This window comes from Fukomys damarensis, unplaced genomic scaffold (assembly GCF_012274545.1).
Source record: "Fukomys damarensis isolate Sample0158 unplaced genomic scaffold, DMR_v1.0_HiC HiC_scaffold_11, whole genome shotgun sequence".
Classification (NCBI taxonomy): Eukaryota; Metazoa; Chordata; class Mammalia; order Rodentia; family Bathyergidae; genus Fukomys; species Fukomys damarensis.
The window spans coordinates 1,500,007-1,522,178 of record NW_022900923.1 but is presented as its reverse complement, the minus strand read 5'-3'; the positions used below and the strand labels follow the sequence as shown (position 1 = coordinate 1,522,178).

Below are 22,172 nucleotides of genomic sequence, written 5' to 3'. Positions count from 1 at the left end.
CGGCTCGGCGTGGGCCGGGCCAGCCGGGAGTCTGGAGGCCTGGCTGCCCGCTACTGGCAGATCCTGGTCCCTCCTCCCCTCAGACCCAATTCTCTACCCAGTTAATGCTGCTGAGGGACAGGAAAAGGCCAAGAGCTCGCCATGCACTATTCCATCTTAGCGTTCGGCTCACCCCTCACACTTGAATCTCAAATGAATTTATTAAAGGAAGATGATATCAAATTTGACTGTTGGGCTGGAGATTTAGCCCAGTGGCTCCGCTGCCTGCTTCACAAGCACAAGGTCCCCGATACCAAAAACAAAAACCAAAACAAACATTTCTAGTGTTTCCTTTTTTTTTTTTTTTTTTTTTGGTACTGGGATTGAACTCTGGTCCTTGCACTTGCAAGGCAGGCGGTGGAACCACGGACTAAATCCCCAGCCTTGAATGTTTCCCTTCTTATAAATTGCAGGTCTGCAGGACTGTATTTCTTTATACAAATATGAGGCAATGTGGCACAAATGCCATATTTGCTAAGCTCAGATTTTGGATAGATGGTGTTAGTCCATTTTCTGTGCTTTGCCTTATGTTTGAAATACTTAACAATTAATACATCACACCAAGTTTAGGTGTCTAGTGATTTCTTCATATGCTTGTTAAACGTGTGTGTGTGCTTAAGATGTGCACAGCTCTACTCGGGATTGAGCTTCTCAGCAGCACAGCTGCTCTTGATGCCCTTGCCTTGCATTCTCATACACAGGATGGTGGCCCGAGGAGTCTCTGCTAGGAGGACTTCCCGAGACTACAGCAACCTGTACGAGAGAAGGCAGACAAAAGCAGCTCGCCATAGCAATGTGAGAGGCAGCTGAGATTTGGAAAGTAGGAAAGGCCAGCTGAAAGGGTAGAGCTCGAGGTGCTGGAGCAGAGGTGAGCCTGCAGCCTGGGGTTCTGATCAGAACAGTCCCCAGCCAGGTCCTGGGCAGCCAGACTCCCCACCCTGAGCTGTTGCTTCACTGGGGACCAGCAGTGGTTCTGGGACCTTGAGCTCCCAACTGCAGCTTTCCGAGCAGCTCTGTGTCACCAGCAGAGGGAGAGGAGCCCAGGTGCCCAGAGGTCTCCTTGGCTACCAGACCTGCCCAGGACGGTGGCCTCACTGACACCTCCACTGGTGCCGAGTGGGAAGGGAGGAAGGGAAGATGGGAGGAAAGCTGGGAGCTGGGCACTCTTGCTGCCACCCACTCGCTCAGCAATGAGCAGGTGCACCATGCCTTAGGGTACGAAAGCCCAACCAGGAGTCTCCACTGCGTGGCAACCAGAGCCTCTCCTGCACCAGGCTCCTCTGTCTGCAGACGGAGGGGCTGGAAGGGCTCAGAGCCTCTACCCATGCTCCTGACACTGAAGCTCAGAAAACCATCTGTCCCAGCCTGGCCCGTGCTAGACTATTCTTCCTGTTCCATACACTACACTGCTCTGTACTAACGAGAGCCGAATCCAATTCAATGGTGAGGTTGAGTGGACTTACGGGGAAATTTGGCTCAGTTTTCACCCAGTTCAGTGTGCAACCAAATCATGGAAAGAATTGAGTTCATGAGCCAAGGTGCCCCTGCATATACCAGGGGTAGCAAGTCTACAGCACAGGTGCTGCAGCCAGATGCTGTCACTGAAAGCTCCCAAAGGCTTACCATCACTGACACATGCTTTTCTCTGCGATTATATTTCCCTACTCTACTCCGCTGTGCTGTGCTGTGCACTGTACTCACCATGCTGTACCTCACATGCATGCTGTGCTAGGCCACACTTTACTGTGCTGTGCTGTATATTACACCTTCTACTGCCATGCTGTGCTGCATACATCACTGTCACACTGGACCTCATTGTCCTGCACTGTGCTCTGCTCCACTGTGCACCATACTGTATTATCCTGGGTACTGTTCTACAATATGCCACACACTATGCCTCTCCTCACAGGACTGGCTTGGGACATGCTGTGACTGATCCGAAGGTCCTGAGGCCTGGACTCCGAGTGTGGAGATTTGTGTGCAGGACCACCGGCCTCAGGCGAGTCATCTGAAACTCCTGATTGTGGTGAGCTGGAGTCCCAGTTCCTGCCCACAGAATGTGGGCCGGGCCCCACCTCGATGCAGGAAGGAAAGGGGCCTTGTGGATTTGAACAAAAGACACAAGACAGGTTGGCTGCTAAGTTAGTCTCATTCCCCAATCCCTGACGCAGGAGAGCTGCTCATTGTTGCTGACAGGAGGTGAACAGGGCCTCTCCTGGGAGGGGCAGCCGTCTGGTGCTGCTGGTGGAAGTCTGGCCCTACCCTGGTTGGTTCTTCCAGTCACTCTCCAGGGAGCAGTGGAGGGGACAGCACAGGCGCCGGGCAGGGCCAGCCGGCTGACTGGTCTGCGCCAGGCTCCAGGATCCCAGTGAGCTCCACAGGGAGTTGGGGTGGCCAGCCACTCTGGACCTTGGCAGAGGGAGGTATGATGAGATGAGGGCCAGACCAGCCAGGACCCCGACCCACAGCCAAGCACCCTGACAACCCTGCACTCCCCAAGTCTATGCCACATTCTCCACCGGGCTCGGCCACGACCCCCCCAGGGCTGTGGCTTTTGATCCCATAGAAGCAGAAACTGTGAGTCACTGTTCCTAGGTAGCTCCTCGGCCCTGCAACGCAATGCCAGGCAGACGAAACCCTGGGAGGGACCCCAAGCCCTGGTGCGCCCCGTCACACCAGAGACACTGGGTGCTGAGCACCCAAGGGCAAGCCTGGACCCCAGGGCTGCCCACCCTCCCTACACAGCCATGAAGACCTCAGGAGTACATGCAGTGCCTCCTCCTGGCTGTCTCGGCCCACATGCACAGGATGTCTTCAAGGTGCCCTCCGCACAGCGCATGGCCCTGAGGGGCGAGTCGTGCAACGTGTCCCAGGGCTGCCTGGCAGTGTGGCGGTCCTCGCACCCATCACAGCACCCGAAGGCCCTGTGGTCAGAGCAGAATGTGAGGTGCACAGGAGTGGGGCCCATAACCCAGGCACTGGGATTGTCCCCGCAGCAAGCCCCCCTGGCCCAGCAAGAGCGTAAGGCAGACACAGGAGACACCAGGGAGGAGCGGGGGCCCAGCAACCCCAGGCACCTTGCAGGCTGGAGGCAGCCTCGGAGGCAGCAGCCTTTGCTTGGTTGGTGCCCTGCTCTGCCCAGGACTCCTCACTCCTCCCACCCCACCCATCTCCTGCCTTCCCGCTGCCACCAGCCCCACCCCATGTGTGCTGCAGTGGCTCTGGGCAGTGTCCTTTAGGAAGCTGGCATGAGTCCCAGCCAGCGCTGAGTCCTGGGGGTGCCCAGCTGCTAGGCTGGAAGGGGGAGTTGCTGGAATCCCTGACAATGGCCCAGGGCTCTTGTCAGGAGGGGGGCGTCCATGTTACTGGGTTCACAGGCTGAGGTCCCAGGACTGTTGCCAGTCCCCGACCACAGACTGGGCAGCACACCCAAGGGGACAGCAGGAGGCAGGGCACACTGCAGTACTGGCACAGGAAGGGCCTGTGGATGGAGGCCGGGGCTCTGCTCATGGCTCCCATGTCTACAGCAAGGGGCAGGGCAAGGAGAGAGGTGCAGGTGAAGGAGACAGTGTCTTAGTTGTGCTGCTGAGAAATTCCTGGCCCCGGACAACACATAGATAATGGACATTTCGCTCTCACTGCCCAGTACAGCGAGGAGTCCAGGATCCAGGGCCCCAGGCTGGGTGCCTGTGAGGCCTGTTCGTCAATGGCAACTTGTGGCTGCGTACTCAGGCTGCAAGGGACAGACTGAGACAAACCCCAGCCCCCTGATGGCCCTACTGCTCCCAAGGGCTTGTCAGGGAAAGGCTGGAAGTGGAGTTCGCGGAATGAATGTGTGCCAAGTGACACTGGCTCACGCGCCCTCCTGCAGGGAGGCCGACATCTCCTGCGAAAGGAGTATATAGAGATAGCTGTTACACACACACACGCACACACAAACCAACCCCTCCCAGGCTCCTGCCAAGGCTGGGAACTTCCAACCACGCAAGCCTGTTGGCCCAAGCCACTTCTGTCAGCACACAGCACTTAAGAAACTGACAAACTGAGTACGCTGTTGGCTTTTCTCTCTCGCTTGCCGAGGGCTCCATGTCCTACAAGATCCTTCCCTCAGAAGACTCCCTTCCATCTCTCCATCTCTGGTGCTCTCCCTTGCTTAGCATGGCAGTGTGTTTATTACTGGACTATGCTCATATTTGCTGTACTTTTACAAGGAACGTATTTTCGTCTACATAAAATCAGGATATGGCTCTCCTCTTGGTGTGGAGCCAAACTTCAACTTCCGTGGCCACACATTTGTGGCTCCATCCTGGTACAAGGCTCCCCTCATCTCTGTGGGGGCTGAGACTGAACCAAACGCTCCTGGTGCTAAGCGAGCGCTCGCCCCCTCTACGGAGCTGCACGCCAGGCTCTCCTTGGGGTCCATAGCACCCCCAAGGCCACGTATTAAAGCCTGGACTCCTGGGTGCTGTAGAGAGATGTTAGGAGGCAGAGGTTAGTGGAGGAAGTGAAGTCACTGGGGCTGTGGCCCCAACCAGACAGGGGCCCCATGAGGTCATCCACGCCCCGCCAGGACACGGTGATGTGATTGATGTCAGAGCCAGACACCTGACATAAAAATCCCAGGAAAGGAAGCTTTGCTGAAAACCAAGAGCCACGCCCACTCAGTTCTCTCCCACTTCCGTTCCAGGTCATCGGGACTGAGGCCTGCTGTACAGCTTTGTTCTGAAGGTTCTGGGGAGGACATGAGGCTTGGCCTGTGCTGGCGTGCTGCCCACGCTCCCTGGGATCACATTCCCATCCCGCTGCCCTGTTCGCGCTGCATGCTGGTGTGGGTCCCTCGGGCACTGGGGAACTCGGACTTGCTTCAAGTGTGTGGTACAAGGCTGGATACATCTTCGCTGACAGACATTTTACTTAAAAGTATAAAGTAATATTGAGATATGAATTTTTAACAAGGCATAACCCATCCCCTAATTTTCTTGCAGATGATTTAAAATCAGTAGGAATATAAACCCATGAAACTCTGGTTTGCATTCTTGCTTCCAAGAGGAGGGGAGCTGCGTGAGTTTTAGCGCGTGTGCTAGGCTCGCCCTGGCCGACAGCCAGTCCAGCCAGAGCCACCTCAGACAGACTCGGTCCTCCTTGGCCAGCAGCCTGTCCTGAGTCCCTGTCTTTCCAAGCCTCCTCCAGAACTCACCAATATTCTTCATGGTGGTAAATCTAATGTGAGCCAGTGAGAATCTAAAGGAGAACACAAATTCATTTTGCAGCAGTACACATTATATATTTTATTACACAAGAGCATGGGGCAAGTTACCTGCAAACAATAACTGCTGTACAGCTATTGATTAAATCATTTTTTTCATCTGAAGATCATTCCTTTAAAAATAGTACATTTAACACTACAAAAGAGAAAAAAATATATGTTTACAAAGAGCAAAGGCAATGAGCTATTTTTCAGCTTTAGTTGACAAAATACTGCAGTATAAAAAGTACAAAAATAATGTTTATAGTCAGATAACCTTCTTGTAAAACATCAAATAAATATATTCAGTAAATATCTACTGAGCTACCACTCTGTGACTACAAGTGGGAAATAACTGAAATTTAATATCATACTGGTGGTTTTACAATGCTGTATTTCTTCACTGATTTCTTCATCAGCTTAATTTTCTTCTTTACACCTTGATGATCTTGTTTTAAAATATATCGAAAATACCTACAACCTAAAAAAAAAAGCAAAACGTTTCAATACTCATTGGCTGTTTACGTCTATTCCATTTTTTAAAAAGTGTCCTTCCACTTCAGCCTACTAACGACTGAAAATGATTTATCAGTACTGTCTACACCCATGGCCTCTCCCAGGGCTAGACTGGGGGGTGTAGCACTTCCTATGCACAGAGGCACTTCCTTCCGGTCAATCATAACAAAGGCGCGTACTTTGGTTTCCATTCTGCCCCTCAGTGCTTCTCCGTGGTCACGGACAAGGTTCCTTTCTTCACTTCCGGACACATTTTGTGGCAGTTTCATTTCTGCACTGGATACCCTTCAGTATTTCAATGGCACAGACCAGATAAGTTTTATTGAACTAAATATTCCACTTTAAAAACATCAATCTCCTCTTTAAAAAGACTTTCTGGTAACTCAGTAGGAGGTAAGGCTTTGTTTTGTATATTAAAGGGAGAAAATGTTTCCTCCTTATAGGAATAGATAAGTAAACACAACAGAGTATTAAAAAGCAAGGAGGTCACTAAAGGACATTTCTGTACTTTTAGTAAAGTAGCCCCAGTAAACTCTCCACCCAGAGAGGCCCAGTGGCCGCCACTCACGGTGAGGATGGTCAGATTTTGTAATTCATCATCTGCCAAAACCTACCTCAAGATAAACTGAACACAAAAATACGCACCTTTTCCTAACAGCATTCCAGCTATCAGTGCTTTCTCGTAAGCCAAATCTTTATCTTCCTTCCAGTCACTTTTTGCCCAAAAGTAGCTGAAGTGGAAGGCTGGCCACCAGTTCCTCCTGGACTTCCACTCTTCCTGGACCCACGCAAGATGATTCCTGGAAAAGAAAAGAGTCAAAGGGGAACTCAGAGATGAGGACAAATCTGTCCTGCCAGAATCGGACTTTACTGGAACTCAGGAAAAGATGAGAGATGTTTCCAAGGTAACCTAGGACGGCTTCCATTGACAACAGATTTCCCAACCAACTCAAATGGACATAAAATGAACTAAAATTTAATCCTGTGACAGTCTTTCCTCTCATACACAAGATGAGAGTAAGAGCCACTCCTTTTCTTTACTCTAAATGTGGCTCTAATGATATTACGATCACAGGTGCAGTTTTGTTTTGAGACAAGGTCTCACTGTGTAGGCCAGGCTGGTATCAAAATCAGTGATCATCTTGCCTCAGCCGCCCAAGTACTGGGATTACAGATATGCGCCACCATGCCTGGTTGAGGTACAGTTTTAAATACTCAACTCATTAGAGACAAGCATGACACATTTTCATAGCACAAACTGTCTGGATAGAATTTTTTATGGGTTGTGTTTTCTAGCTTCGGATGTACTCAGAAGAAAATAACTGAAGACAAGGCTAAGAAAGCCAATGACATAAGTAAAAAAACTTCTTAAGAAAATTGCTATTAGCTAAAACATGCGGAAATTTTGGTTTGTTTTTTTTGTTTGTTTGTTTTTTTGAGACAGGGTCACACTATGTAGTTGAGACTGACCTGGAACTCACTATGTAGCCCAGGCTGGTCTCGAACTCACTTCGATCTTCCTGCCTCGGCCTCCCGAGTGCTGGGATTACAGGCGTGAGCCACCACGCCCGGCACATGGGGAAATTTTGATTCAGGAATAAATGTGTGTCTCCTACTTACTGCATTAAAATCTGTCTCAGATAGCTTGCCAAATGTTTCCAAGCAGTTATGTTCCTTGTGCATCCAGCAAAATCCAGGAGCCCAAATAACACTGCCAACCCCAGTTTACGGTGTTCCTCTTTTTCTGCAACAGTCGTAACAGTTTGGGTTTATACACGGTACTGAAGAAGTGCACAAAGCTAAAAAGACACATGCAGTTGGTAAAACAGTACTAAGCTATAAGCCTTCTTTCTGGTCTGGTTCACGGTTTAGAACAATTCATTATGCTCACAATCCTGGGATGTATCTGGAGGATCAATAACATACCACTCATGCTAACTGAGGTCAAAGTGTGAGTCTGATCCTCCACTAATGTCCCACTGAGAACAATATTTAAAGTACTTGCCCTGTCTGGGCAGTTTTGGTACATTCCCTTCTTTCAGGAGCAAACCTACACAGTCCATGTACCAACGGAGCCCAGCAAGCTGACTTACTTCTAAGAAGCATGTTCTTTTCTTTACGAGCTGAAGCCCAGGAGGGATTAAATGAGGCGAATTAGATAAAGGGGAGCCACTGTCTTTTGCTAACTATTGCCTAACAGTCTGTAGTAGGGGTAGGCAAACAGTTTTGGTGAGGGCCAGACAGTAAATGTTCTAAGCTTGCAGGCCACTCTAGCCCTGTGCCAGCTGCAGTGCTGCTGTCCCAGGGCAGAAGCAGCCAGGGACCAGGCCCAGCGCATGGGTGCCAGTCCCATGTGGTTTCCAGAAACTGGCAGGGGGTGGCCATCCCCTGTTGGTCCTTGGACTACCGCTATCTGCACAAAGAGGAATAAAACAAAAATGGTTTACCTGATTTTTTAAGTAGCAAATGGAATTCTAACATCAGTTTATGAGATGGTACAATCTGATACAAAATCTGGAAGAAAAATTAATCTTGTAATTTACACAATGTAAAGATATTTCTCAAATTTAAGCTTACTTGCAAATAAAGTTCTCATTTTCTAAAATGTTCTTATAAATGAAATCAGGGGTTTAAAAGTTACTTTGCTCTTATTTGGTTTTGAATATAGCAAGCTATGTTCTATAAACCTATTTTAAAAAATCCTGCCAATGTAATAGTCAGGACTATTGGAGGAAATAGACGGAGACTTTTCATTTGTGTCTTATACACATCTATCCACGCTCAAAATTTTTAAATAATTTATTTTCAGAAGCTGGGACTTAACCACACACAAAAATTTACTGATCACAAGAGATCACACAATATTTACATGCAACAAAATCTCAAAAAGCAGAGACAATTTTAGAGACTGTACTCAAGAACACAGTACAAAAGGGTCTGGGGGCAAATATTCCAACAATCCTTTTATACAAATGAGATAAACTTAAAAGTATTTCTTTTTAAGAACAGGAAGAACTAAGCCAGGTGCGATGATAAACACTTGTAAGCCTCAGCTACTCAGAAGGCTGAGGCAGGAGAATCACAAGTCTGAGCCCAACCTGGGCAACTCAAAAAATAAAAATAAAGCCGGGCGTGGTGGCTCACGCCTGTAATCCCAACACTAGGGAGGCTGAGGCAGGAGGATTGCTGTGAGTTCGAGACCAGCCTGGATTACATAGTGAGTTCCAGGTCAGTCTCAACTACATAGTGAGACCCTGTCTCAAAAAAACAAAAAATAAAATAAAATAACATAAAAATAATAAAAATAAAAATAAAGAGCTGGGCATGTAGCTCAGCATACGAGTCCTGCATTCACTGCCCAGCAGAGTTCATGTGTGGCCAGATGATTGACAACAAAGCTTCCAAAGCCCAGCATGGTTGCTCAAGCCTGTAATCCTAGCACTTGGGACGCAGAGGCAGGAGGATTGCCATGAGTTTGAGGCTAGTTTGAGCTTCATAATGGGTTCAGGGCCAGCCTGAACTAAAAAGTGAGACCCTGTCTCAAAAAAATACAAAATAACAAAACAAAACAAAAAGGCTTCCAAGAGCGAAGGTCAGTCTTTTCAATGAATGGGGAAAACATTAATCTCAACTCTTACACTTCAATATAAAAATATATACAAGAATTATACATACATACATATACGTTTGTGTGTGTGTGTGTGTGTGTGTGTGTGTGTGCGCGCGCGCGCTAAAAATCTATCATAGAACTTAAAGACCTACACAACACTTTAGGAAAAAAAAAAAGCAGAATCTTTATTATCTTGTGGGGTACTGCAAAGATTTACTGGATTAAAAAGCACTAATAATGGAAGAAAAAAATGCATAATTTGAACATTAAAATTAGAAAGTTCTGCTCTTTGAAAGAAACTGGTAGTTAACAAAACAGAAAGGCGGAGCTTGGGATTTAGCTCAGTGGTGCCACCGCCTGCCTCACAAGCAAATGGTCCTGAGCTGGAGCCCTGGTAGGGGTGGGGGAACGACGACAAACAGAAAGGGACTGAAATTGTAGCCCAGTGGTAGAATGCCTGCTTGGCCTGGCTTTGATCCTCAGAACCAAAAAGACAAGACAGAAAACAAAAAAGGCAAGCAACAATCAGAAAGAAAAGAATCACAGTCCACACACCCAACAGAAGGGTGTCTAGATTATATACAATCTTTCAAGTCAAGAAGAAGATAAATAACAACTCCCCCTAAAAGACACACAAAATATGTGAACAGACATTTTTTTGGTACTGGGGGTCGAACTCGGGTCCTTGCGCTTGCAAGGCAGGCCACCGAAACACTGAGCTAAATCCCCGGCCCTGAACAGACATTTAACTAAAGAAGATCCAAGAACAGTCAACGGACATTAACAGGATGCTCAACCCGAGTCATTGGGAAATTCATGTAACAGCCACCGTGAGGTGCCCCTGCAGTCCAAAACCACTGACACTGGCGACAAGGAGGAGGGACACAATGAGGGTGTCCAAGGTTCAGTCACGTCAGAGAGCAGCTGGGAAGTTTCTCAAGAAGTTAAACATGAACTTTCCTTACTCAGGAACCCCACTCTTGGGCAGGTACCCAAGAAAAATGAAAATACACATTCCTGTGAAAGACATAGGTGTGAATTCTCTCAGCAGGATTACCTGTAAGTCAAAAAGTGAAAACAGGCCAAGAAGTCAATGTATAAAAACAGAATAGGACTCAACTATGATGAGTTACTACATGCGGCACCACAGATGAAACTAAGAACACTGTGCTGAGCCAGATTTAAAAACTAAAAACTGTGAGATTAAGTTTATACGAAAGTCCAGAAAAGGCAGAATTAGCCTACAGTGACAAACAACAGGCCAGTAACTGCCAGTTGCTCAGGGAAATGAGGGGCTCGGGAGGTGCCAGAGGCTGTGCACCTTATTTTCCGGGCGGAAGTGGCTGTCTTGGTTAACCGCGGCCCAGCACACTTGAGAGACTGAACTTGCCTCTCTGTGGCAATTAAACTGCAGTGCGGCTGGTTCACAAATTACCAAGGCAGAACTTGCCCACCAGGGCCAGGCAAAGGGTCCCTGAAGCACAGGTCCTCTCGCCTCAGCAGCGACCCCTCCAGCCTGCAGACACACAGCAGAGGGCACCAGTCATGTGATGTCTGAAAAGCAAGGACCCACGCGCATCCTAACATGCAGCTGCAACCCTATTCAAGTATGAAACCGGTTGTCCATACCTTCAGCACGCTTAGCAGTTTCGCTCTTGGTGCCTTCTCTCTCTTTAGAAAGTTGTACAAGTAAACATGAGCATTCGGATTAGCCGGGAACTTTTCATCATACGCGTAACTGGTGAGCACCTTTCGGGCTCCATCTCGATCACCAGAGAATTCCAGCATCTGTACAAGATAAGCCATAACATCTTAGCTGAATTCTGTAAGACAACTCTAATAATCACAACTTTACCACTGGGCACGAAAGAAAAAATCACAGAACGGACAGATGGTACAGTAGAGGGACAGAGTCAGCAATGATCTCCGCCTCCACAGCCATATGGCACAGAAGCCATGGAAGAGGATTGCTCAGGGCCATGGGGCGGGTCCACTGCAGCCTGACTCTGCTGTTACTGGGCCAGGGGTTTAGCTTAGTGGTGCCACTGCCTGCCTTGCAAGCACAAAGCCCCAGGTTTGATCCCTGGTACCGTAAGAAAAAACAAAGAAACTATGCTGTTACTGGAAAACGTGGCCACTTCAACCTACCAACTGCTCCACAAGAAACAGAAGTCCTCGAGGAAAGGGAACCAAAGCAAGGGACCTCAGCACCCTAACTTCTGCCACCAAAGGGGTGCACAGCATGGTATGGCCACCGTGACCTGGGCATTCCCCGTGAACTAGGATGTGGCTTTGGAGATTCCTGCTGACTACGAAATCACCGCGTCAACACTCCTAAGTTTTCAGAAAGGGAGGCACTTTGAAGATCTCTCCCTAACATCCAGGCCCAAGGCCCTCCATCCTTTGGCAGTGGCCCTGTAATGAAGGGGCATCTTCGGGAGCTCTCTAAGGCCTGGCTCTGCATCCCACGTCTGCGACCTGGTTTCACGGCCTGTCCACGTGTGCTCTACATCCCACCCAATCACCAAAGATCCTTTTCTTTCCAGCTCCACGAGAATACAGAATTGACATTTAAAGTTATACTGCTGTTTATGTTATAGGAACGTGACCAAGACAGATTATCCAATGGCGAAAATAAACACGGGTACACTGACAGCATAATAGAAGAAATTACACCAAAAAAAAGAGACACATCATATTTCTGTCTCTATTCCTGGTCTCTGTTTCATTCTGTGTTTATAATTTTCTCTATGGGTTTCCTTCTGCTCTACAAAACCAGGCAGGAAGATTTTACAGAGGTCTAGGGCTAAATGAAACTAATACGGTTTGATGAGAAGCCGACTTACCTCTACGTAACTCTTCACAAAAGGGTCCCAAACTCCAGGAGTTTTAATCAGTGCATTGAAATTTACAGATGTCTTCCAGCTGTGGCTGACTATATTTCGGGCTTCTGTGCTATAGGCATAATCATCCTTATCTGCCCAAAGATAAATGATTTTTAAGTCATTCAATGTTGAGGACCTATTAAATTAGTGATCAGAAAACGCAAATAAAAAGCTCAGGTCCTGATGGCTCCTGATGAATGCCAACAAACACGCAAAGAAAAATATTAACTCTATACAAACTCTTCCCAAAGGAAGGATGAAAAGGAATAACTCAACTTACTCTATGAATCAATGTTATCCTGACACCAAAAGCAGACAAGAAAAACAAACAAACAAAAAAATGTCTGTCTCTCTTCGGAATACAGATACAAAACTCCCCAGTGAAATACAAACAAAAATGAGTCCAATCACATATAAAAAGAGTTACACACCATGCCCACATGGGACCTATTCCAGGGCACGGCTGGCTTGATAGTTGAAAATCAATTCATACAAGTGACAGGACAAAGATCTATCGATCTAACCCAAACCAACAGGATAAAGGACAAAAACCACAGACGCAGAAAAAGCAGCTGAAAAAACTCAATAACCTTTCATGATGAAAACACTTCACAGCTGGGGATTTAGCTCAGCGGCATCACCACCTGCCTCAAAATACTCCACAATCTGGGAATAGAAGAACCACAATCTGGGAATAGAAGAACCTCAATCTGACGCAGGGCATCCATGAAAAACCCACAGCTACCGTCAAACTTAATGAGAAGCCTGCATGCTCCACCCCGCAAACAGGGATGAGGCAGAGGTCCTCTCGCTACTTCTATGCACTATACTATGAGTTTCAGCCAGAGCAACTGAATAAGAAAATAACAGAAAAGACATCTAGGTTGGAAGGAAAAAGCACAATTATCACTACATAGATGATACGACCCTACAAATAGAAAATCCTGAGAATCCACTTAAAAATCTACTAGGATAAAGGAATTTAGAGAGCTACAGGGTACAAAATCCATCCGTTAAAAAATGAAACTAGGGCTCAGCACTCGGGAGGCTGAGGCAGGAAGATTGCCATGAGTTCAAGGCCACCCTGGGCTATAAAGTTAGTTTAAGACAAGCCTTACACAGTAAGACCTGTCTCAAAAGAAATATCAAAAATAACCGAGAATTTAAAGCCAATAAAATGCCTGTTCTCTACACCATCTGGATGAAGTTAGCTGGGAATAACTGGGCTGTGCCTTAAAATACCTTCTGCCCTTCAGCATCTTAAGAACAAAGTACACAAAACCCAGATCACACAGGAACTACTACAAAGAATCAACAACTGAAACCTTATCTTATAAAAAAGCTTCTGCACAGCAAGAGAAACCCATCAACAGAGTGAAAAGACAACCCAGAGTGGAAAAAATTTATGCCAACTATTCAGATAAAGGATTATTATCTAGAATATGTAAAGAACTAAAAAAAAAAAAGAAAATCTAATCTCCCAAATTTAAAGACCCAATGCAAAAATGGGCAACTGAAATAAAAAGACACTTCTCAAATGAATTCAAAACAGCAAATAAATATATGAAAAATGTTCAACATCACAAGTCATTCAAGAGATGCAAATTAAAACAACGCTGAGATTCCACCTCATCCCAGAAAGAATGGCTGCAATCATGAAATCCACCAAAACAAATGTTGGAGGGGATGTGGGGGAAAAAGGAACCCTGCTCCGATGCTGGGGGAGTGCAGACTGGGGCAACCACTGGAAATTAGTGTGGAGATTTCTCAAAAACCTAAAACAAGAGGTTTCATTTGACCCAGCTGTACCTCTTCTTAGTATCTTCCCAAAAGAATTAAAAGCATCAGACCAAAATATGCACAGCCATGTTTATATCAGCACAATTTGTAATCACTAAATCTTGGAAGCAGCCCACCTGCCCAACAGATGAGTGGATAAAAATGTGTTTTTTTAATACAATGGAGTCCTGCTCTGGATAAAGAAGGTAAACTTCAGACATTTATAGCTAAATGGATGACCTTGAAACCACACTCTTAAGTGAAATAAATCAGACACACAGGTTTAAATACCACGTGTCTCTGGTGTGAGAAAATGAAAGCGGAAGTAAGGGCTGAAATGTATAATATTAGGGCGTTGGGGAATAGGAAGTGTTCAAATGGGGAGGGGAACAAGGGAGGGGGAAGGAAGGAAGGAAGGAAGGGACTAGAAAAAAGTGAAAATAGAAGGAAAAAATGGAAACAAAGCTTTTGTACATAGGGAGGGGAGGGGGCTTGAGGGGGACATGGGATAAAATAAAATGTATCAATAAATAAAAGGAACAATGCTCCCTCAGGTTCGCTCACCAAGCTTTGACAACTCCATCTTCCTTTCAGACCAACTGAAATACTCCAAGAGCCCTTTGTAGGCCTGCACCAGGTTGATCAGTGTCTCCTGGGAGGACGACTTCTCTCCGTATCTCCAGGTCTCCGCCTGACTGAGATTTCTGCTCGCCTCCTCCAGCATCCCATGATGAATGAGGTACAGCGCGTGCTGTAAGGAGATCTGTGACAAGGAGGGGCCACTGTCATCGAGGTCACCGGACAGCTGTGACCCACGGCTCAGGAGACACAAGGTCTACGTGGGCTGAGTCCACGGCAGGACACACACACGTCACGCTGTCCTGGCCACATTTCCGTCTAGTGAAGAAGGATCCACGAGACAACTAACACTATGTAAATGAGGGCTGAACAATGTCATACGGCAAAAAAGAAGACATTTCCACTCAAAAACAAATAAGCTGGGCTGGAGATGTGGCGCCACAGCTGCTTCGCAGGCACAGGGTCCTAAGTTTGATCCCCAGTACCAAAAAAAAAAAAAAAAGAAGCAAATAAGCCGCAGTTGTCCACCTTGCTTCAGCCTCACTGGCTACGTGGACAGGAGTCACTACCCTCAGAAGGGTGCTGTCGAGGGTCCACTCAGACAATTTTGCATCACACCTAATGCCTGGTTTGGCCAACAGTGGAAAATCAGTAATTATTTAAAATACATCAAATATGCTCAGAGAAAACATCTTAATAAGAGGTGCTAAAGAATGTCTTGAATTCAGGTGGAAAGTGTATCCCAGAAACAGGAGAAGCAGTAAAATTAAACACTCAAAGAATGAGCATGGCGTTGAGGGAAGGCATAAAGCTAAGGAGAACAGGGCAAGGGCAACTAAGGTAAGGAAGAGTTGGAGAGGGAAGTCCACGGCTCTCACTGCAAAGTGCTGCAAGAACTTCTCCATGCCACCCACCCCGATCCGCCCCATGGGGCGAGTGAAGAAGCCTCGCCTGCTTAGTCATCCGGGTGAAATCGTTCCCTGGTGCCCGGGGCCTACAGGGTCAGACCCAGGCTCCCAGGCCTACTCTCCTGAGGGCCTTCCAGGGCCCCTACAACACAGCTCGGCTTACGCACCATCACTACAAGAACCCTGTGGGGCATGCTGCACGGAAAACAGCAGTGCTTTCCACATGGCTGAAGTAAAACACAATCCACTGCTTATGCTAACCATTGTCTCAGATCCCGAAACGAGAAATGAGGCTTCCACCCAGTTTCTTTATTTCTGCTGAGAAGATTCTGTAAGTCAGAGGGGCCTAACCAGTAAGTTCGTTAAAATTCCACCCCATCTCCCCAAATGGCTACCCAGCTTCTTTCTGAAAATAAAGAGAAAGAAAAAAGATGAGGAGTACACAGTGTGCAGGAGGCCACTCCTTCCACCTGTCTAGTCAGGAAGCTCTCCCTTCCAGGGAACCACAGTGGCCTTTTTGGGGCGGCGGGGGGTACCAGGGATCAAACTCAGGACCTTGCACTTGCAAGGCAGGCGGCAGAACCACTGAGCTAAATCCCCAGTCCACCCCATTTAATTCTCCCCACAGCATGCCCGTCCAGCAGAGGTCAAGATCACCCCATACCTATGCGACATCCAGGAAATCTTCCCTTAACTAATTAGTAAGACCTCAAATAACTGTTCTTGGAATCAGAAAGCAGCACTCAGCAGCCAACATAGTGGAACACAGCCTGGTGATTCCTGAGAGTACTGAAGGCAAAACCATGTGCCGGGCATGTGTAATGGCCCAGCCATACCACCACCGGGGGACACCCAGGGGGCCGGCACGGAGACTCAGACGCTTGACACCTGTGTGCAGTGAGCTCGACTCACAAAAGCCAGAGGAAAACAACCCCACATCAGGTGAATGGAGAACAGACGACAGCGTAAAGTCCGCTCAGCTGTCTCCACACTTCCCTCACACGGACAGTACAGGGCATGTGTCCCAAGGGCGAAGTCACTCAGGCTCTGCACTCACCTTCAGATAGTTCAGGACGCCGATGTTCTTCATCTGGTCTGCAAAGGTGTTGAAGGTCTCCGTGCTGCTTTCGGGGTGATAAAACAGAACTTCGCTTCCAAGCTTCCACACAATCTGTCAGACCAGAAATGACTACCAAAATGTAAGGAATGTAACATTTTTTTCAGATTAGAACACTGAAAAACAACACAGAATTATTTTTCCTGGAGACTGTTACTGTTCATATTTTATAATAGTTCATCCAGTAAAAGTGGTATCACATACTACGTAATAAAATTTTCTCAACCATCTGAATTCATAGATTCATGATGATATAGCATTAATATAATTTATTATAGAATAACATATCATAGAACAATAGTAAATATAAACTTTTCATCAGACGACTAAATGTAGGAAACTCGGGCTCCAGGCACACTGGCTTCGTCCCTCTCTCAGCCTCATCTCCCCCTCTGCAAACGAGGACCACAGACCAGCGTCTCCTGAGACCCAGGCACAGGCTCGTGTCTCTGCCGTACTGAGAGAACCAGTGCAGGAATTCCCACAAAGCCAGGCCTAGGAGGTCGAGGTCCAGCCAAAAGTAAAAAGTCACGGGGCTGGGATACCTAGGTTCTGTACCACCAAAACGGGGGAGGGGGAGAGGGGGAGAGGGAGAGAGAGAATATGAATTCTGTTTCATCAGACTGGACACATTTTAATGAAAATATTTCCTTCTCTGACACCAGAACTTCACTGTGAATCTGGAGGTCTTTTTTTCAGCGGAACAAATGTCTCTTTTTCTTACCCCTTTCCTTCTCTAAGGCACTTCAATAATACCAACTTTAAGGTAAATTAAACTTTAAATCAATTGCTTCTATGAAATGTATGTTCCTTTTTTGATAAAATAATAATTACATCTTCCTGTCCACAAAAGAGGCCAAGGGGCCGGGGATTTGGGATTTAGCTCAGTGGTTCTGTTGCCTGCCCCATAAGTGCAAGGGCCCAAGTTCAATCCCTGGTACCAAAAAAAAAAATAAAAAAGAGGCCAGGATTTCACTTCCATAATCCCAAACTTTGGAAACACTCTGGCAGCTCCTGCAGAGGTTAACACAGTGCTATCTATGACCCACAATTCCACTCCTGGCTATGTATACACCCAAGAGGAAGGAAAACAAATGTCGATATACAAACTTGTCTGTGAATGCTCACAGAAGCATTACTCATAAGACAAAAAGCAGAAACAATCCAAATGGATTCATAAATAACAGATGGATTCACAAAATGTAGTACAGTATATCCATATAATAGACTATCAGCAATAGAAAGGAATGAAGTACTAATACATGCTACAACATGGGTAAGCCACAAAGCATTACACTAAAGCAAAGAAGCCATTCACAAAGGCCACATACTTTATGACTCCACTCACAGGAAATGTCCAGCACAGGAAGTAGCAGGTTAGTGGCTGCCAGGGTTTTGGGAAGGAATGAAGAAAGAATGCAAGTGAGTATAGGGTTTGTTTTTGGGGAGGACAAAAATATCCTAAATTTAATGGTGGTATGGGTTGCACAACTCAGTGAAAACATTAAACTGTACACTTTCAGTCATGAAAGTGTGAACTGCATGATGTGCTTGTAAATTATGTCGATAAAACTATTAACAAAACAAAAAAAAAGGGTTGGGGACGTAACCCAGTGGTGCCATGCCTGCCTGGCAAATTCAAGGTCCAGAGTTCACCCTGGTACCACAAGAACAAAACGAAACACAGATCGCTCTGGGTAAAGGAAGAGAACAATTCTTTCCAGAAGTTTTTCTGAAAGGGAGAGTGGAAGCAGATACAAAGCCTGAGGAAGAAGTAAGGATCAAAAGATAGAATTAACGGCATTTTTGTGTGATGATAGAAAACATCTCATGGGCGGGGAGAAGAATTACTGGAATTAATATCAGGGATCTGAGAATCCAGAGTTCAGACTCTGCAGTGCCCATTAAAATGACAATAGGTAAAAATGTCCTGTCACAAACTCTCCCAAGACTCCTATAAGCAGCTGCACTCTGAGGCCCCCAAAAGCCCTGCAAGTAGAGCAGGAGGCCGCCTCGCCAGCCTGCACTCTCCCAGCCCAGCCCGCTCACCTCAGTCGCTGACTGCCTCTTGTTGCTGTCAAAATCCTCCAGGATCTGCAGGTAGCTGCACATGTACTCCGCGGCTCGCTGCCACTGGTGCTTCAGCAGGGCCTCCTTGATGAAACTTAGACAAGCACCTGTGGTCTGAGCGAACTCCTTCTTCTTTTTCCCTCTAGTCGCTAGGAGGATGAAAGATTCAGCTTTCAAAAACCTTAGAGAGGGGCCACGCCTGCCTTGTAAGTGCAAGGTCCTGAGTTCGATCCCCAGCACCAAAAAAAAAAACAACAACAACAAAAAAACACTCAGACAAGCACAAGGCTCAGCGAGCAGAATGGCAGGCACCTCCTGCCCCGGCCCACCCCCATCAAGGCCAGCCTCATTGGAAACAAACCTGCCACACTATGCTGTTCCAGAGAAGGAAAAGAACCAAGCTGATGTTGCTGAGCCACCACAACCACCACAGACTTCAAATCTGATTCAATCTTTCATCTTTGCACTACAAAATCTGGGGGAAATTTCTCAAAGAAATCCCCAAAAGCACAGGCTCAGGTACTTAGCATGAGCAAAACACACCAGTTCATCCCAGCAGCACAGTCATTATCTATCCGTGTTCTGAAAATGCCACGTGGGCTTCCATCTTTTAGGACCAAGTTCCCAGAACTCAATAACGTAAGCGCAAGTGAGATTAAACAGCTACAGACATTGGCTGGCAACAGCGGGCAACCCTACACGAGGGACATCTGCGTTCCGCTGCAGCGCTGTCACACAGGTGCTGGGCACGCCACCTGACCCTGTGGGCTGCAGTCTCCCAGCTGCGGACCTGTCTCCCTACAAGTCACAAAGACCGGCCGGGACCATGCAAGGACACTTTCGAAACAATGAGCTTGCCGATCTTACGCTTCCTTAGACATAATCTCCTAAAATCATCTACAATGAGTGCTGAGTCTATAGTCAAGCCTTCACAATTAAAAGCATTGCACCACCGAAGTGAAAACACATGAGTTGAAAATGGGTGATTCTAGCCGGGCGTGGTGGCACACACCTGTAATCCCAGCACTGAGGAGGCTGAGGCATGAGGGTCACAGTGAGTTGAGACCAGCCTGGGCTACACAGTGAGTTCAGGTCAGTCTCAACTACATAGTGAGACCCTGTCTCAAAAAAAAAAAGAGTGATTCTAATATCCCCTTTTGCAAGTCAGGTGATCTTTAATTTTAGTTTATCAAAATTGGAAAATGATCCAACAATGTGATAGATCATGCTGCAATTTTTACAGGAATAGTTCAGGAATAAAAGATCTGATATGCTGTTTGTTTGAACTCCATTTTCTGCCATCTACTTTCCCATGTGACTAAAGTTTCTCAGAGTTAGCTGGATATGGTAACACACGCTGGTGATCTCAGCACTCAGGAGGCTTGAGGCAGGAAGATCACCACAAGTTCAAGGCCAGCCTGAACTACATAGTGAGACCCTGTCTCAAAAAACCAACAGATTCTCAGAGATAAAAACAGAACTGATGGAAAATGTTTCCTCATTCTAGAAGTAAGAACAATCATTCAGTTATCTAAGGCAGTTGGGAAAAAGTAATAAATTTATTTTTAACATTAAAGTTAAAAACATTAAAATTTATTTTAATACTCAAATTTTAAAATATTTTGAACAACTGTGTGTACAACTACTAATTGGAAATTTTAATACTCAAAAGCACTAAAACAAAGTATAAATGCAGATACATATTAAAAGCTCTTTCAAATAGACAATGGAAGGCATTACATCTCTATGCTATTTAGATCCTATCATATTTTAAAATAATATAATTTCATTTAAAATATGTAGTGGAAATTATCTCTCTTATACCTATTACAAAAAAAATTTTAAATGTCACCTTAAAATTGTGCAAGGCAGAAAAGGACAAAGCAGGGCTTATGTAAGTAAAACAGGCCACAGACTACTACTGTAGACTAGGTGCTTCTCAGACAGATAAAGCACCTGTTACTCGGCGTCATCCAGAAACAAAAGGCTTTAGAACCAGCTGGAAATGCAGAATACACCCACCCGGCCTCTGAATGAGATGCTTCATGTAACAAGCTCTACGCTCAAGCCACCCATGTCAGCAACAATCTCAGGCAACCAGCCTGGAAAACTGACAAAACAGGCTGGGATTTAGCTCACTGATGCCACTGCCTGCCTTGCAAGCTCGAGGTCCCGAGTGTTCAAGACCCTGTACCAAAAAAAAAAAAAATAAAAAAAAAAAAAAAAAAAACCTGACAAAGCACTTCATTAAAATATCTTTCATTCACCTAAAAGTATACTGTTCTCAGGCCAAGATCTACAGGTAGGAGGTGCTTCTTCACCTCAGAGGCTACAAGTGATGCCAGCCTGGATTACACAGCAAGACCCTGTCTCAAGAAACAAGAAAAAAAAGAGTGAATTTGACGCCAAATTCCACTACTTCTTTAAACTTGTTTCCTCATGCTTAAAATGCCTTGCACATAGATTTACTGAGGATTCGTTTACTGAGGTCATCAAATGAGATAGTATTTTAAAGTTTTTAAAAGGGTGTGGTGGTACATGTAATTCCTCCACTCTGGGAGGCTGAGGCAGGAGATCAAAACCCAGTTTGGGCAACTTAAGTAATTTAGCGAGACGTCTCAAAACAAAAAATAAAAAGGGCTGGGGATGGAGCTCAGTGCAAAGCCTTGGGTTCAACTGCCAGTACCCCCCCCCAACACACACACGAGTAAGATTTTTTTTAAATGTGGGAATTAAATTCCAGGGGCCAAGGAATTCCTGTAAGGGGCAAGAAGGCAGAAATGAGAAAGACATTTCAGGGCAGTGAGAAAGTGCTGGTTCACATGCACTCCCAGAACTGTACCACCCAACACACGAGCAAGCAACTGCTTCTTCTATATATTCCTATAGGGAATTCAGCCCACAGAAAAAGTTTCTTGTGTTCATGTTAGATAAAAATGGAGGAAAATACTCTTCTTGAAATCTATTACATCGTCATTCTATTAAGAATTATTTCAACAGAAGTTCAACAATTCAACAGAAATTTACTGAATAATTCTGAAGTATGTGCTTCTCAGTGGGAAATGCCATTTATCTATCTATGAGCCCATCTATTCAGCCAGGCCAGGGGTAAACACTTAGCAAGCACTGCTTTTAAAAAGTACTTTTTAGGCCGGGCATGGTGGCACACGCCTGTAATCCCAGCACTCGGGAGGCTGAGGCAGGAGCATCGCTGTGAGTTCGAGACTAGCCTGGGCTACATAGTGAGTTCCTGGTCAGTCTCAACTACACAGTGAGACCCTGTCTCAAAAAACCAAAACAACAACAACAAAAAGTACTTTTTAGGCCGGGCATGGTGGCGCACCCCTGTAATACCAGCACTCAGATCGCTGTGAGTTTGAGACCAGCCTGGGCTACACATTGAGTTCCAGGTCAGTCTCAACTA

At 46.2% G+C, this 22,172-nt stretch overlaps 1 protein-coding gene across 2 annotated transcripts in view; it reads right to left on the bottom strand.

Annotated features, from left to right (window-relative positions):
- Positions 1-5,158: 5,158 nt before the first annotated feature.
- Positions 5,159-22,172, bottom strand: part of Taf1a (TATA-box binding protein associated factor, RNA polymerase I subunit A) — an 18,772-nt gene continuing 1,758 nt past the window's right edge. The window contains exons 3-12 of one of the 2 annotated variants that reach the window (XM_010642479.3): positions 18,728-18,897; positions 16,619-16,732; positions 14,639-14,837; positions 12,257-12,387; positions 11,040-11,198; positions 8,248-8,314; positions 7,421-7,544; positions 6,446-6,600; positions 5,659-5,765; positions 5,161-5,441 (exon numbers count right to left, since the gene is read on the bottom strand). In XM_010642479.3, coding sequence (XP_010640781.1) covers positions 5,436-5,441; positions 5,659-5,765; positions 6,446-6,600; positions 7,421-7,544; positions 8,248-8,314; positions 11,040-11,198; positions 12,257-12,387; positions 14,639-14,837; positions 16,619-16,732; positions 18,728-18,897 — 1,232 coding nt within the window. In that variant the 3' untranslated portion in view covers positions 5,161-5,435. Of the gene's footprint in view, positions 5,766-6,445; positions 6,601-7,420; positions 7,545-8,247; positions 8,315-11,039; positions 11,199-12,256; positions 12,388-14,638; positions 14,838-16,618; positions 16,733-18,727; positions 18,898-22,172 lie in introns of both variants that reach the window. The other variant, XM_010642480.3, reaches the window with a different exon arrangement.